General features: G+C 55.0%; 1 protein-coding gene across 7 annotated transcripts in view; it reads left to right on the forward strand.

Moving 5' to 3' along the window:
* PLEKHA6 (pleckstrin homology domain containing A6) overlaps window positions 1-17,164 on the forward strand; it is a 60,548-nt gene that overhangs the window by 28,557 nt on the left and 14,827 nt on the right. For all 7 annotated transcript variants that reach the window (XM_025205436.1, XM_025205435.1, XM_025205437.1 and 4 more), the window contains 12 exons: window positions 890-1,065; window positions 1,532-2,020; window positions 2,700-3,210; window positions 4,074-4,160; window positions 5,805-5,858; window positions 9,444-9,524; window positions 11,667-11,735; window positions 12,822-12,902; window positions 13,593-13,742; window positions 14,800-14,895; window positions 15,877-15,988; window positions 16,627-16,766. In XM_025205436.1, the coding sequence (XP_025061221.1) occupies window positions 890-1,065; window positions 1,532-2,020; window positions 2,700-3,210; window positions 4,074-4,160; window positions 5,805-5,858; window positions 9,444-9,524; window positions 11,667-11,735; window positions 12,822-12,902; window positions 13,593-13,742; window positions 14,800-14,895; window positions 15,877-15,988; window positions 16,627-16,766 (2,046 nt within the window). The remainder of the gene's footprint in view (window positions 1-889; window positions 1,066-1,531; window positions 2,021-2,699; window positions 3,211-4,073; window positions 4,161-5,804; window positions 5,859-9,443; window positions 9,525-11,666; window positions 11,736-12,821; window positions 12,903-13,592; window positions 13,743-14,799; window positions 14,896-15,876; window positions 15,989-16,626; window positions 16,767-17,164) is intronic.

Raw genomic sequence — 17,164 nt, forward strand, 5'->3', positions numbered from 1 at the left:
CTTTCCCTGCTTTTCCTCTCCCCGCAGGAAAAGGGAGGGCAATGAAGAGGGGGAAAGGGGGAAGTGAAAAGATGGAAGAAGTCTTGGTTTCCATCTTGTTTCATCAAAAAAGGAACATTTCCCACAAAAATATCGTTTTGGTCAAAAAGCTGGTTTTCAATGGGGGGAAAAGTGTGTGTGTGTGTATCTATGAGGATTTCTGACCAGCTCAGTTCTCATGAGAAGCCCCCGGGGTCTTAACAAGATGGTATTTGTCTTCATTGCACCTGAAGCCAAAGACGGAACAACCTGCACGTAGATTTTGGCCACCCAGATGGTTGGCTGTATTTCGGTCTGGGCTTTGGGTCATCTTTGTATGAGCAGACCAGGCAGGGGGGATACTGATGTGACTGCTTGAGCTGCAGCACTATGGGTGGAAGCTGTTGTAGTCAGGAGGACTGCAGGGGCCTGTAGCTTTTCTTTAAATAAGGGTTATGTGCCAGGAGTCCCCAGCCACTTTCCAGGCTGCGGGGTATCAGGAGAGCTTCAGGTCAACCTCCAGGCCAGCTGGACCTATCCAGCTCTCCTCTGCTGCTAGATGAGGTGCGCTCAGAGCCTCGCACTGACTTTCAGCACCCAGTTTGGATGGACTCTGGGCATAACAGGTAACCCAGATCCAGCTTCTCCAGATGCTCTCAGGGGTGGGTCACAGTAAACCTCTAGCAGTGGTCATCAGTTGGCTTGGTTGCCCTGACTCCTTGGCCCTGGGGTTTTTGTGCTGGAGCAGGCTCTGGGCTTTGCCAGATGTGGCTTTGCCTACAGCTCCAGGCTGTCTTGGCTAGCAAGCCTGGGCTGTGGCTGGATGACTGACCTCTTGCTTGTCTCTGTGTGCACTCTTCCCTTACTGCAGGTGACCGTGTGCTGGGTAGAGGAAGTGCCAGGGGGTAACCAGCAGTGCCTCTCTTCCCAGGCTGAGCACGCAGGCATCAGGACCTACTTCTTCAGCGCTGAGAACAACGAGGAGCAGGAGGCCTGGATCCAAGCCATGGGCGAAGCTGCCCGCGTGCAGATCCCACCCGCCCAGAGGTCAGCACTGCGGGCACCTCTTACTGGAGGCTGGAGGGCCTCTGTGGAGAACTGGGGGGAGAGGGGAGATCAGGGCCAGACTTGGTGGTGTGTTAGGAGCCCAGGGAGCATCAGTCCTGGGGGATCAGATCCTAGATCATTGGGAGCATGGTGGGGCCAACAGCCAGAAACTTGGGGTGTCTTTGGGGAGGCATGTCAGTGCCATTAGCCACCGGTGCCTTTGGCAGTAAGCTGAAGGGTGGGTCCTTTGCAGCATGGAGGGGTGGAAAACTGAGATCCATTGTCAGAGGTAAGACGTGCGACAGGCAGCAATTTTGAGGATTGTTTCAGAGACAAGGGGGTCAGTAACCAGCTACCAGTGGACTCCACCACTGCCCCCGCCCCTGGGAGGAAGGGACAGGACTGGCCTTAACATCCTGGGTTGTGTGGCAGGGAATGAGGCTCTGTGTGTTTTCACCCATGGCAGGCATGAGAAGACGGACTCTGAGAACATCCCCCCGGCCAAACACCACCACCACCACCGGCCAGCTGCCCACAGGGAGCACCCCAAAGTGGACCCGGAGGTCAAGACCCGAGGGGAGGGCGATGGGCGTGGCTCGGAGAAGGTTGAGAGGAAACCAGAGAAGGTGGAGAGCAAGAAGGAGCCATTGGCCAAAACCAACGGCGTTGCTGGGCAGGAGATGCCTTCCGAGCCTGGCAGCCCATATCCCGAGGGTCCCCGGGCATCTGCAGGGGTGGAGAGGCCGTCCCAGCCCAATGGCTGGCAGTACTCATCCCCCAGCCGCCCCGGCAGCACCGCCTACCCACAGCAGGACGGGGAGAGCGCAGTGCACCGGCGGGGCTTCGTGCCACGCACCAACCCTGAGAAGATCGCCCAAAGGAAGAGCTCCATGACACAGCTGCAGCAGTGGGTGAACCTGCGCAGGGGGACAGTCCCACCGGAAGAGCTGAGGAGGTAAGAGGGCTGTGGGCAGTCATGGCATGACGAGGGGGGTCTTACTGCTCTGCTCTTCATCCAGGGCAGGAAAAGTTCCCCGTCTTGGTCTCTGTCCTGGTGTCTGGGGAGGTAATGAAACCTCCATCCCAAACTGTGCCTGGCACTGGGGCCAAACCATGTGCTGAGTGGATGCACCCCAGGGGGCTTACTCCCAGGACCAGGAGGGGAGGGGATGGTGATTTTTGGAGAGGTGGGGAGAGAGGACTCATGCAGAAGCAAGGTTAGCTGGACAGGGAAGAGATCAGGAGGCCTTGGGGGCTGCTTCTTGGGGCCAACTGGCTGAGAGGGGCAGATGGGGTTGAAGTGGGGGGCAGAGGGGAACCATCGCTTCAGGCCTCCAGCGGACTCCCTACAGTGACTGCACTGGCCACCACTTCAGGGGAGGACACTAACCATAAGGAAAATGCCCTGCATCAGGGTAGGAAAGAGCTCTGGGGTCTCCTGTGGAGAAGCAGGGCTCCAGCAGGCCCCTCTCTGAGGACCTGCCCTGCACTTCTGACACCCGAGGGACCCCCACATGGGTTCTGCCCTCCCAGCCGAGGAGCATGGGCCCTGGGCAAGAGCCGCAGAGCTAGGCAGGGCTGAGACCCCTTGTACTGGGCCGTACCCATCTCTGCTCTTTCCTTTGGGGGTGCAGCCCCACCAGGTTCTACCCGGTGTCTCGGAGGGTGCCCGACTACTACACCCCTTACTCGCCTCAGTACCCTGAGGATTACCAGTACTACCCGCCGGGCGTGCGCCCCGACAGCATCTGCTCCATGCCGGCGTACGAGCGCGTGAGCCCACAGTGGGCACTGGAGGACAAGCGCCACTCCTTCCGCAACGGGGGCACCTACCAGCTGCGGGAGTGGAAGGACCGCCCAGGCTGCGGCCGGCAGGACGTCCCTGTCTGGCTCCCTGGCCCAGTGCGGCAGCCTGTGTACTACGACGAGGTGGATGCAGCCTCAGGCTCCCTGCGAAGGATGTCCCTGCAGCCCCGCTCCAGGTCTGTGCCCCGTTCACCCAGCCAGGGCTCCTACAACCGGCCTAGGATGTACTCTCCAGTCAGGTCACCAAGTGCCCGCTTTGAGAGGATGCCATCAAGGAGTGAGGAGATCTATGCTGACCCCGCAGCCTACATGATGAGGCGATCAGTCAGTTCCCCCAAGGTAAACTCCCCCCACACCCTGTCACTCTCACACATGAGCTGTTCACAAGCAGCTGGGGGAGCAGCCAGGTGCAGGTAGGGCACACCAGCAGAGCTGGGACTGGAGGGAGAGGAGGGCTGCAGGGCATGGTTGAGGGGCATGAGCAGGGCTGGAGGGGAGAAACAAGCTGGGGTGGGGGAGTAGCAGGGGCTAAACTTGCCCTGTGCGTGGATGAAGCAGGGGTGTAAGTCCCCTCTGCAAGCGCTGTGTGTGCAATGAAGGGCCTGCTTGCAGGGCATGAGCTCTCGCAGTTGTCCCCTGCCCCGTCTCCGGCACCGCCCTGGTGTTCTTGCACAGATGACCCAGCTCAGAGGGCTGTTTCCTGCCTGCAGCTCCTAATCTGATGAGCAGCTAGGTCTGGCATGGGTCATAACACCAGGGCAACAGATACCAGGGAAGAAGGGACATCACAGTTGCAGGATGGCAGGGTAATTCTGTCATCTCAGCCCTTTGAGAAGAACTAAGGAGCCTTCTCTGGGTTTTCCAGGGCAGTGAGCACAGGGCTCTTCAGGCTGGGGCAATGCAATGGGCCCCTGCATAGCCGGCACTGTGCAGCTGGGTGCAAACCCCCTGAATGCTAGAAAAGGCTGGATGTGGATTGGAGCTTTGTGGCTCAGATCCATCCTAGCCCTGACTCCTCTCCCACTAGAGGAATCTCCTCAAGTGTGGGACTCTGGCTCTGCAGTTCCCCCATCTCTGAGAAGAGCTACCAGATGCCGAGACCCCTGTAGAGGGCTTTGGGACTGAGCGCTGCACGCGGGGGTGGTAGTTAGGGAGCAGTATGAAGATCTCACATGTGTCTGGGGCCTCTTTTCTCTTCTCAGTACGATTATCTGGGTGACAGGAGGCCTGTCCCTGCAGGAATGTATCCCTACAACTACCCAGGTTCTCCTACCGTCCACGATAAAATGGTACGTGTCTTCAATGACTTGTCACTTTGTTGTTGACCTTGCTTCTCTCTCAAGTTTTAAAGTGAACAGGGCATGTTAGCAGTGCGGGGCAAAGGAAAAGGGGCTGGCACGGGCATGGCATCAGTAACTGAGGGTGGTCTTAGAGCTCTAGTGTGTGCCCAGCCAAGAGGCACACATGGCATCTGGGGTGCAGCTCCCAGCTCCTGCGTTCGGACCGGTTGGAGGTCCTGCTGCCTCGGTGGTGCCTGGGCACAAATGGGGCACGCACAACATGGCTTACTGACCCACGGGGATGGGAGGGTGGTGTGTGCCCACTCAGGAAGCCTGGAGAGGAAACAAGTCTGCTCTGAGCACCCTCTGTCAGGCTGGGCTGAGCTGGCACATGTAGGAGGTAGGTCATTTGGGGCTGGCTGTGGTGGGCCCCAAATGAGATGGTTTGCTCCTAGTACACTGGCCTTCCTGAGGCCAGCTGGCTTTGTCCCTGGAAGGGGACACATTGGAAGGCATGTGCTTCCCTTGCATGCCTGTGCAGCCCTGATTCTGGGGTCATCACTTCACCAAGAGCAGACAAAGATGCTTGGAAAACACAGCTCTGATGCACACTCTCAGGTTGCTGTGCTGTTTCCAACTCAAGAGATGAGCCTCCGGGGCAAGGGGCCAGGTGGACATTATGAATGGACACAACCCTCCCTTCCCCCTTTCTGTCCCATCTCTGGTTCAGGCTGCAATTGCTTTGTTCCTTTTCCCAACTGCCCTGAACATTTTCTTTTCATTCGGGTGCCTCAGGGTGTTGCGGGGGGACAGCCAGAGTCCATGGGGTGAGGCCAGGTGTCCCCAGTCTTCTGCCTAACAGCTTCAGTGGCTTTGTACAGGGGCCCTGATCGTTCACCTGTCAGTAAACCCCAGCCTGGATGTCAGTGCCCCGTGGAGTGGACTCTAAGCTGTGCACCTGCCACACCTGTCTTCCTCCCATCGCTGTCTCACTGCCTGGCTGTGCACGCAGGGATGATGCATGTGGAAATGTGAGGATGGAGTCCTGGTGCCCAGGATGCGGGGGCTCCATCCCCAGCTTTCCGTGCCCTGGGAAAAGGGGCAGGGGAAGCAGCGGGTTGGGAGAAAGAGAGGGGCAGGGAGCTCACGGGAGGAGCCTCCAGCTGTGCCATCCCCAACAGCAGCCACTTTAGGCAAGAATGGAGGAGCTGCTGTCAGCTGCTGCTGCTGCAGTCCCAACCTCTCCTGGCAGGAGCTGTCCATTCAGCAAGGCATTATGAAGACACCGAGCTATGCCATCACCCATCCTTCATAGCACTGTTGGGAGTGGACAGTGGAGGGGAGAGGCTCTCATTCACTGCCATCCTAGACTCATCCAGCAGAAAGTGCTAGATGACCCAGGGCAGAAACTCAGTCCATGAGGTAGTTCCTATGGGGAGCGCAGAAGATATCTTTTGTCCTGCTAAGCCCAGGCCACTAGGTCTTCCCTTGGCCAACATCCCTGGACCTACAAACCAGACAGAGGCAGCTCCTGCTCCATCTGCTAGACTGAGAGCTCTTTGCCTTTCTGCAGCCTCCACCTAACGCTTTGCTTCTTCTCTGTGTTTGTCCGTGTGTTCATTTTTTGCCGCATGTCTGTTTGGCTCCTGGTAGGATGAACTGTTAGACCTTCAGTTGCAAAGAAACCTAGACTATTTGGACCAGCAGGTAGGCAGAGCTGGCTGTGAACCTCCATGCTCCTCATGTCCCCTCCTGCCTGTCCTGCACCATCTCCCCTCCCTGCCTCCCAGTGCAGTGTGGTTGCATCCTGTCCCGTGACATCTATCCCGCAACCTCTCCTGGCATGATGGCCGCACGAGTTGTCTTTTGGTTTTTTTTCCCCGTTCTACCCGTCGGCAGGGTCCCTGGTCACTGGAGAGGGACAAAAATGCTTCCTCTGTGTCCTGAACCTGTGAGGTTAGTGGTGTGGTGACAGGTGCATGTGGAGTTGGCTCTTAGCTGAGATGTGAATAAGGAGTCACTCTGGTCAGGACAGCAGAGATTTGCTGGTGTGAACAGGAGAAGATTGAGGCCCAAGGAGCTGTGAGTGAATGGGATTGCAAGTGCTTATAGCTTTCATGAGGGGATGGGGGAGACTGAGCTTTCATCTCAGCACCTGAGTCTCCTCTCCCAGCCTTGTAAATGCATTGATTACAATGGGACTGTGCTGGATTTACATCACTGTGTTGGTGCCTGATTTACACACATGAACAAAATTTGGCAGCGTTGCTAACTTGGGCCCAGAGCCCACTCCTTCCTGCTACTACAAGTACCTTCCTTACCAGGGGGTGAGAAGGTCCCTCCATGAGGTGACACTCGGCTTAGTCGGGGTCTTTACCCAAGCAGCTAGAACCAGAGGGATGGACAGCAAGGCTTGGGCCAGGCTGGACAACTGACAGTTTAAGGAATCTGTGTGGAGTTGCTGCATGTGGCAGGGAGCAGCTGTGAGTGTGCATGAGCTCCCTGCATGCGGGAGCTTGTGTGCTGTTGGGGAGAGGCAGGAATCGGAGGTAACTGGAAGTCAGTAACCTAAACCCGGTTAAGGTTCAATAGAGGGTTTGGTGCTGCGTTGTATGGTTTTGGTGCTGTAAGCCCAGGTCCCAGGTATCTGAGCACCAGCACGCATCTGAGGCTGGTCGTAATGAACACCATCCTGGGAGCGGGAGAAGGAAAGCCCAGGAGGAGACATCTGTGGCAGCATAGAGATGAAAATTGCAGGCGTGGCTTCAGATTAGAACGTGGATGGAAAAAAACCCTTACAGATCCCTGGGCCGGCGCTGCAGCCTGCCGCTGGCCTGCATCTCTGTCTGTGGAACAGCTTCCTTATTGAAATACTATCTCATTAGGCTCCCAGAGTCTGTAAATCCCCATCAGTAGAGTAATCACTGAGATGCATCTGCCTGGCTTGGAGCAGAGCCAAAGACGAGCAAGGAGGATGCAGAGCTTTCTGGGTTGTTTCGCAGCCCCTGGCAGCAGTGTTTCATCGAGTCCTTTCTAAAATGCTTCCTAAAAGGCTTTCCATCTCCTCCTCCTTTCCTACTGACTTTTGGAAAGACTCGTTTAAGTGATGCTTTCAAGCATCTCTTTAAAGACAGTTCTCCTTTATTTCTCATTCCCTGTTTGTCTGGGGAGCTGGAACAGAGCATGGTGGGTGGGTGGAGGACTGAGGCAGCTCCCGTGATGGTAGTAGAGTGATGCTGATTCATGCCAGCAGAAGATCTGGCTCTGCTGACTGATGTGTTTCTCTGTTTAAACATTGGAGAAAGCTTGAGACAAAACCTCACCCTGACCCCTTCAGCTAGGAGGAGCTAGATGCCATCCTCAGGCTGGTGTTCTTCCTGTTTGAGAGCTCGTTGGGAGACCTTTGGATCTCGGGGACAGAGCTACTTCTAATGTTAAAAAGAAGATCGGTGCCAGGGGTGGAGCACTAATGAGCCACCCTGTTGTCATCAGCCAGCTGGGGCAATCTTGCCAAAGCAGACGGTGACACAGTAGTCACCTTACAGGCACACATGATTTGCAGCCCAGCACTACGGGAGCCCACCAAGCTCTTGGCCCCTTTGTAGTAACAAGGTGGCACATGCAGCCTTACGATCACAAAGCACAGTGTGCTCAGGGTAACCAGGAAATTGATATAAAGTCCTGGGGGGTTACTGTGAACAACAGTAAGGATGTGTTGTTGCAGTATGTGGAGTGCCTACTTTTCCCCCTGTTTTATTCCATTTAAAGGCACCACAGTTTTGGGGGGTTCTTCTAGTTCTGAGCACAATAGAGCCAACCAGGGAGTATGCTAGAGCCCAGTTGGGTCTTTAGGTTTTATTTCCCCATTAAGGATTTTCTTTTTCTTGAAGGCATGTGTAGCATCTGGCGGGTGCTGTTCCCCAAACAAGGATCTTAAAAGAACCACGTGCCAAAATATGGTCCTACAGTGCTCTGCAATGCCTTCTGTTTTCAGCCTTTGGTACCCACTCCCTTTGATGCAATCATGCCATATCAGTCATTGGGTTGATTTCTGTGGAATAGGATGGACAGCTTCATTTGTACCCTGCACATTTGTACCCTGTACCCTCACATCACATTCAAGGCAGAGAGGTTATCAGGCATGTTCCAATATGTAGGAAACACAGCTCCAGAGACATAGTACTTCTTTCAGTAGTGCCACCCCATTGTACCCATGGCTGCGCTCTCCTGCCAACAGATGATCTTCATTTGGGATGTAGAACTTCCCGTGAGTAAGGGGAAGTTTGTGACACACATCTGATGTGATACACAGGTCTCTCTGACCCCCCTCAAAGATCTACTCTCATTTGGAGGCTTCTCGAAAGTAATTAATGCAACCTGAGCTTCTCCAGTCCAACAATAGCAGTATCACATGCAGTGGAAACAAAGGAGTTGTCTACACAGGAAAGCTCATTCAGATTAAGTTGGGTATGAATTTAAAGGACAATAGCTATTCCTGAATCATTCCCTTTGTGGGGGCTCTTGATGTGGAATAAGACTGCCTTATTCTGAATTGGTTTGATTCGCTTCCTATGTGGATTAAGCCAATTTGGCTGTCAGGTGCTTTTATTCCAGAAGAAGAAGGTCCACGTAGGGAGTTAATCAGGAATGGGAGTTAATCAGCTCTTCCACGACTTCCTGCATGGACAAGCCCAAACAGACTGTTTCTCATGTTTAAACCTAGAGAAACTGGAGCTCAAGGCTGAGGTAAGGTCACGGTGCTGTGATTTTCCTGGTGCGTCTGTTCTGTGATTGCTCTGAGCTGCTGTCTGCTCATTAGCAGAGGCAGAACTCAAGGTCTTTTCTTACTTTGAAGCTCTTGGGCTTCTTTTGAGGCCCTTGTAATGTGTGTGCTAAGGTAGTGTGAGGAGGAGCCGAGGCCGAGGAAGCTCCATGCAGCCAAGGGGGTGTCCTCAGTACTTTGTGGAGGCAGGGAAATGTTAGTGGCTCTGGGAGACTTGTCCATTGTGCACTCATCCTTGGCCCAGGAAGGGAGGTTTTGTGCATGTTTTCAGAGCTGTGTCAAAACAGGGACAGGGTCTCCCAAGGTCCTGTGTGCACCCGACACCCATCACCTACTGGCACAGCTGGCAGCACAGCACTTAGCACCTTGGACAAGGCACTTGGGGCTTCAAACACTTCCTGACCCAGGCCCACGGCCGTCCCACACTGTGCTCTGAACATTGGAGCTTGAACCAAGAGAGAAGCCACATCTCTGCTGATGTCTGAAATTTCCTTCCTTGTCTGCTGTAGATGAGTGAGAGCGAGACTCTGATCAGTATGGTGAACAGAATGGTGGAGAACTCCTCCCCTAGGGCCCAGCTCTACATGCAAGTAAGGAACCGCGGCCGCTCCACCACCGGCAATGCCATTCCTGCCACCTTTGCATGGCAGAACCATCGTGCAGCTCCCTCTCCCACGACACGATTCATTTGCGATCTTGCCACCCGACATCTCTGCTCATTGAAACACCTCACCCCGCATCTGTGGGGCCTGACACGTCACCCACGGGGGAACCCGCTGGCTCCATCACAGGCTTCACTAACACATCCATAAGCCATTCAAAACCCCAGTAGCTTATTGTCCTCAAAGGCAGCGCTGTGTGGGGGATGGTACAAGACTAGCATGTAGGAAGTCCCGAGTTCAAATCTCAGTGCTGCCACCTACTTCCAGAGCAGCCTTGGTCAATTCACTGAGCTGCCTTGGGGTTTGTGAAGAGGATAGTGCTTTCTAGGCTTGTGAGGATGAGCTGAGAATAAGACCCTACCACCTTTTGTATTTCAGTAGGTTTAACACTTGGGTCATCATTTCCAAAGCCCCAGCTCTGCTCTTTATGTTATAGGAGTGCTCCCATCATCTGGCAGCAGAAGTAGGCTTTTATCCTTTTTGTAGTCAAGCTGTTAGAAATTAGCTTTGTATTGAACCTACGCAATTCACTGAATATGGAAAGTGCTGTACAAGTACCAGGTACTAGGCTCTTTTCTGCTGTAACTCCAGACTCCAAACATGCCCCTAGCTGGTCCAGTCATAAAAGCAACATCTCATTGCACCATGCTGAAGAGTCAGCTGCCACCCATTCATGCTTTCAGAGCTCCATTCATAGCTGTGCCACTTTTGTTAAGCAAACTCAGTGTTGCTGAATGTTTACTACGTGTATTTTCTAGATGTCCCATGCCTGCTCTGAACGCAGGGGGTTCTTGGTGGATATAAGAGGTCACCACTGCTCAGGCAGGACCCTTGCCAAGGTCATGGTCAGTGTAGTGCTAGCTCTGCATTCTTGCATTGGGCACCGTGCTGTTCTAGTCCATGTAACGCCTCTGCTGCATCCCTTGGTTGCCTTCTCCCTGGGGTGGCTGCGCATTGTGCTGTGCCGTGTTGCTCTGAGGAAGGGACAGTGTTGGATGTGAGGGGAAAGGTCTTGGCATCCACTCCGTAAATGGAACAGGCCACCTGGGGCAGTCAGATAACCAGATGCAAGACGGGGATGCACCAAGTTGTGAGCTGCTTTCCCATTGGCTCTGCCATCCTGCTTTGACACCACAAGGTACCCAGGGGCCAAATCCTGCATCCTGCTGAGCTTGGCACTGGAGGCCTTAAGCAGCGAGTGTCAGTGCCCGAAGGTGATCATGGTGAGCGTGGCATCTGGTCTGCTGCTGGCCACTTCCCATTGGCCTTTAACTCTAGTGAAGACTGTCTAACCTCAGCCTCCCAGTGAGGGGACCCCTGAGACTTCCTTCAGCAGTTTCTTCTCATCCCTGCCCATTGTGTTCACCAGATGCTGAGCTGTTACGCACACCAAGAAACCTCCCTGGCATTATAAGGGCAGCCAAGACCCAGCCTTTCTCTAGAGGTCCCACGTTGTGATACATTACTCCTCACCTTGAGGGGCTGAATCCTAGAAACGGGGGATATCCTGACCCTGGTTCAGGGCCCAGTGCACTTGCAAAGGGAATGCCAGACTGCACACTCCACTCCTGACTGACCCCACAGTTGCCCACACGGGTGGCCAGTTACCATTGCTTGCCCGCGTGATTGCCCAGTTACCAACCCAGGCTTGACGTGCGGCTCAATAGCTCAGATCCTTTGCAGAAGGGATGTTGTGCTCCCTCCCGCATGCACAGGAGAGGGGCATTATCTTGTGCATGGAGGAGCTCCCTGCCTTGGAAGCAGGCCCTTGTGCTTCCAAGGGAGGAGGCAGATCTGAGCAGCCAGCAGGAGTTGACTGGGTTGGGCAGACCCTGAAGAGTCTGGACTCTTTCTGATGGCTGATGCCGTGGCTGAGCACTCGGACTTCATTTCCTGGCCCCCTGCTAATTTTATGGGCAAAGGGGCTCAACTGGTAGGGCTGTGGTGGGGACTAGGTCACCGGCAGCCAAGAAGCCATTCTCTCCAAGGACTCCAGACACGACCTCGGGTCTCCCAGAGGCTCAGCTCTCCACAGGAGAGAGCAGTAGTGACTGGTTCCTGTTATTGCAGGTATCTCCCTTCCCGGATGCTTACAGAGAGACACTGCACGCCTACAAGATAAGCGAGCAAGACACGGATGTAAGATCAACTCTCTCTGCCTTGCCTGTCCACCTCCTCTTCCCTGCCGTCATAGTGTCAGCCACCCATCCTCCACCCCGGGTGGTCACGCTTTCTCCCACCTCCCGCCTGTGCTGTGTGTCATTGGATGGGCATCCTTTCTCATGGCAGAGCTTCAGGGATATGGGCATTACTGCTCACTCATTCACTGCTGCTCACCAGTGTCATTTGCTAGTTTGCTTCAGTTCTTAGCTCTCTTTTCCACTGCATCTCTCCCTCCTACTGTACACACGTCTTCCACACTTACATTCTTGTGTGTTTTCAGCCCGCTCAGATAATACATTACTCGTCCACCGATAGTAAGACTGAGGATAGAAATGGCTGAAGATCACTCTTGCTACTCGCTTAATATAGCAGCCACTTGGGATTAGCCTAGTAAATAGTACCCCAGGTACCCCAAAGTACCCTGGAAGTTTGCGGGTTGCTGAAGGTTTTTCTTCATGGATCCTAAAGGAATATTTTAGATGTTTCCAGAGGTGTCTACATGTGAAGCAGTGACTCAGTAATGGAAAATGATTCTCCTGTCTTCCAAAAGGACTTGCCTGGGGTTTATAAGTAATGCTGTTTTACCTTTGCTAATGCCAGTCCTAGAAATGAAACCCTTGACTCTAGGTTTTTCACCCTAAGAAACTGTGAATCCTGATGATTTTTCATTTTCCATTTGATGCTGTCAGGTATTCCCGCCTCACCATCCACTGGGCTAGGGAGAAGGTCCTGAAAGAGGAATAGCAGTGAGAGGCCCCTTGGGGCCTCTGGGCTAGGGTCTAATATCACAGCACTGGGTGCTGATCTGCTGGCAGACAGGCCAGGGGCCATATCCCCTCCCCAGTGAATTTATTGGTTGTTCTGGCATTAGCATCACTGGAGTCAGGATTTAGTCCAATGTCTTGTCCTCAGGTGGGGATGGATTTGCTAATTTACCACAAAGAGTCTGCTCTATCCTTACCTACATGATCCTGGTGCACTGTGGCAGCATGGCAAATGGGCCCTGTGACAGCTCTTCACGCTCTGATTTTTTTTCTTCTCCTTTTCCTTTCCTGGGGACAGAAACTCCTGGGGAAACTGTGTGAGCAGAACAAGGTGGTGAGGGAGCAGGAAAGGCTGGTGCAGCAGCTCCGGGCAGAGAAGGTGAGCAGGGAGGGGAACCCAGCGTGATAGTCTCTGTCACCCTGGGCAGACCTGGCAGTTGGGGCTGGGCTTGTCACCCTTGGGTGGAAATGGCCCTGGAGCAGCAGCGATGATATAGCTATTTCTATTTCCCCTTAAGCCACCATGACACTGGGTGGTGAAGACTGTCTGCCTGCTTGGAAACAGCCTGGTGGGCTGGGATATTTGTGGCAGGATAGCTGCAACATGGGAAGAGCATCAGGTTCTTCTGAAGCCCCAGCGCTGTCGTGGCCAAGTGCCTCACAGTGCTGCCTCTGAGGAGGGCAGGGGTAACCCCCTTGGGCAGGTGGGTCACTAGCCTGGAGAGGCAAAGTGACTTGCCCCAGATCACAAAGGGCACCTGAAGCAGAGCTGGGAATTGAAACCAGATTTTCCAAGTCATCGGCTGCCTTAATGCAGCGGTGGCCAACCTCCATCCTGGTAGGCCTCTGGTGGAGTGTCCCTTGCAGCCATTCCTGCAGGACCTCTCACCAGCTGGTACTCACCAGTGGGCCTGGCTCCAGTGGGCCTGGTACTTACCAGTGGGCCTGGCTACCCCCCACCCATTCAGCAGGGAGAAGGCCCCTTTTAGGTGCCCATGTTTCCACTCCCCAAATCAGATGGCTCGGTGAGCAGGAGGGCTGTGAGGGCTTGTTGTCATCTTGCCATTAGGAGAGCCTCGAGAGCGCCCTGATGGGGACTCACCAGGAGCTGGAGATGTTTGGGAGCCAGCCCGCCTACCCAGAGAAGCTGCTGCACAAGAAGGAATCCCTCCAGAACCAACTCATCAACATCCGGGTGGAGCTGTCCCAGGCCAGCACGGTAACAGAGATGCTGGGGTGGCCTCTTGTGGGGACCTTGAGCTGGGCCAGGCTCCTCTGCACTGCAGGAGGGGTGAAGCAGGGGGAAGCTGGCACATGCTTTTAGGGGTCCCCTTCTGCCCTGTGCAGGGCTCCTCAGTGGGGCAGCAACACCCCAGCGTGGGTCCTGGGCTCTGTGCCATCAGGGTCCCAAGTATAGGTCTTACTCAACAGCAGGGTTGGATCCCTTAGCAGTGGAAAGAGCCGGTCTCTACTACTGTCTGCCAGGCTGGGGCCATGGGTGCCCAGGAAACCTGGCACCGGGGAGCTGAAATGCCCTGGCCAGCTCAGGCAGGTGGGGATAAATCTGCCCTTCCTTCTCTTTTTCTTGTTGCATTTCCCTGCTCCATTTTCTTCCATTAAAAAAGAAAGAAAATGAGGAGAATCCCCCTCCAGGCCACAGGGACCTGGGACCAGCCAAGGCATATCTCATGGGGGTGGAGCACATAACCCACATACTACTGTGCCAGGGGTCAGCCAGGGAGCAAGCCCTTGGCCCCTGCTTTTCCTGTTGGCCCATTTTACTTGCTGGACATCCTCTCCCCACCCTCAAAATGCATTTACCAGCGCATCGCGGTCCCTTCATGGGGTCTGGCATCATGGTGTTGGTGTGAGGATCAGAGAGGCTGCAAGCTCCCTGCCTCCAGAGGGTGCAATTCAGTGATTACACCCACCTAACCCATTGGTGCCACCACCTCTCCACTGATTTTCCCCCTGTAGTGGCCCTAACCATCTGTGAATGGTAGGAAGGGCATGGGGTATGCTTTCCTCAGTGGAGCATACTTACATTTATCCCTGGAGGGTCTGTGCTGGGCCCTTGCTGCTTGTCTCCTAGGCTTGGTCTCAGGCCCATGCTAGCACGCACATACCAGCCCTTTGAAGCTTCCTGAGTGAGTGTGCCCCTCGGAGCAGACTGAGGGGACCTCTATGCTGGCCCAGGTGGGGTATTGTCTCTGCATCCCTGGGACATGCATAGGAGGAGCTGGTTGTCTCATGGGAGCATCTGCACATCCCCCTAGGCCTTGGCCAACAGCACCCTAGAGTACGAGAACCTGGAGAGCGAGGTGTCCGCCCTGCATGACGACCTCTGGGAGCAGCTGAACTTGGACATCCAGGTGAGAGAGCAGGGCTGGATCAGGAGTGACTCAGGGCACTGAACTCACCCCAGCCTGGGCTTGGGCAGGGGGCAGTGCAACTCCAGGGTAAATCAGGAGTAACCAGGGGTAAATCATGAGCAACTATGCAGAGAGCAGTCCCATTCCCTTGGGCAAAACTGGTGCATGTGAGAGCAAAGTCTGGCCCTGAGAGCCTGTCTCCTCCAGCCCCACGGCATGCATAGGTTTGGCTCACAGCTTCAGGACCAGCTTTTCTTACACTCACACAGTGCCTCTGATTTGTGTGCACAGCTGCCACGGTTGCACGAGGGTTTTCCTGGAAGTGGCCAGCTTGATGCTCAGTCAGATGCGCGATTACGGAGAATCTCGGGCATAGGCTCAGTCACCGGCTGTGTCTGTCCTCTGTGCCCCAGTGAGACCTTGGCCTCTTTGCTGAGGCAGGACAGTGACAGCACCAGCCATGGCTTTCATTTCCATGATGCAGTTACCTGTGCAGTGGCACATCTGGGCCCAGCTGGAACGGACTCTGTGTTCACACATGGCCAGAACCGGTCATGGCCCCATGGGAAAGCAGAGCCAGCAGCCCCTGGCAGAGCACTGCAGGGCTACCAGAAGGTGGTCACAGTCCATGCGGCATTACTGCTTCATTGGCAGAAGGGCTGGAAGGGGCTGCTGAAAAAGGCTTAGCCCTGATGAAACCAGTGTGGTTGGCAATCCAGGGTGCCAACCCCCTTTGGCCCTGGCTCTGGGCTGAGGTCAGAAGCCCCTTGGATTTCACTACTAATGCGAAGGCTGCGTAACTTCAAAGGAAAGGCCCCAGGGTTTGGCCCTGTGGTGTGAGGGAGTTGGAGGTGGGTTTGGGCATTGTTGCTGGAGGGTGATGGACAGAGTCCCCACGGCAGGCAGGTTAGCTGGGCCGCACCACAGCCCTGCAGCTTGAGATGGCAGCTTTTCTGACCTCCTGCCCATTGTTCCTCACAGAATGAAATGCTCAACCGGCAGATCCAGAAGGAGATCTGGCGGATCCAGGACGTGATGGAGGGGCTAAGGAAGAACAACCCATCCCGTGGCACAGACACCGCCAAGCACAGAGGTGAGCACTGCCTCCCCCGGGCCTGACCGAGGCTGTGGGGTCACAATACAGCTCGTTTTAGTGCCTGCCCAAGTGTCCCACAGTCCTTGGTGATGCATCCCAAGCTATGAGGTCTTCATGCCTACTCCCATGTCCCTGACTGTCACCCTCTAGCAGCTGTGGTGCATAGAGGATGTAGACCCGAAAGCCTCTGTAGCTAATGGAGGATCTCAAAGGGCAGCAGCCTGTGGTTTCTGGAGCCAGAGGTGGGTGGCTTCCAACATTAGATGCATCCTACTTGGCAACCATGGTAGCTGCAATGAGTAGGCAGGTGACCCCAGTGCAGCCACTCCTGGTTGCCACCCCTCACCACATCCCTCTTAATGCCCCCTTGCTGCTGCTGCTGCAGCCTCCAGCTGTCAGCAGCAGCCTCGGTTCTCCTGGCTGGCTTCGGCCTGCCTCAGATAACATTGGGGGGAAAGTCTCTATAGAGCTATCTGCCTCAGCAGTGAAGGTTCCCACTTGCCCGCTGGCATCAAAGGTAACACACAGCCACTGTGGGAGCCCCAGACTAGCTTGTCTTCCCTTTGCTGTCTTCCCCTTTCACAACAGGAGCAAGCTGCACCCTTGCTTCATTCCTTTCTGTTGCTTCTTTGCAGTGGCCATGGGTCCGCCGGGAACATACAGCTCCAACAGCCCTGCCAGCCCTCTGAGCTCCGCCAGCCTCACCAGCCCCCTGAGCCCTTTCTCCCTGGTGTCGGGCTCACAGGGGTCACCCACCAAGCAAGGTGCCGGCGAGGTGAGTGGAGCTGCGAGGGCTTGGGGCTAAGGATAGGCTGTGCTGGGTGGCGGACAGGCAGGATATTAGGAGCCCGGCGCTGTTCTGCTGGCAGAGGTCCCTTCCCTCCAGCAGATGGCACCCGCGGCTCTCGTATCCGACCCTCGTGAAGCCTCCGTGCTCCATAAGGACGCACGGAGGGCATGAACCTCGGTGGCACAGGCTGGCGTCCAGGTGCACTGGAGTTCTTTGCAGGTGTTCAGTCCAGGATGGACTCACCCTGACACCAACTCAGGCCAACTTGGGTCCTGGACCTGGCTTCCAATTTTGAACCCCCTCCAAGAAGAGTGATTGCTCCAATCCAGGGTCTGGGCTCTGGCCCAGCTCTTCTCAAGCCCATAGCTTCATAAAAGGGGTTG

The sequence above is a fragment of the Alligator sinensis genome, unplaced genomic scaffold, assembly GCF_000455745.1.
Source record: "Alligator sinensis unplaced genomic scaffold, ASM45574v1 scaffold1322_1, whole genome shotgun sequence".
NCBI lineage: Eukaryota > Metazoa > Chordata > Crocodylia > Alligatoridae > Alligator > Alligator sinensis.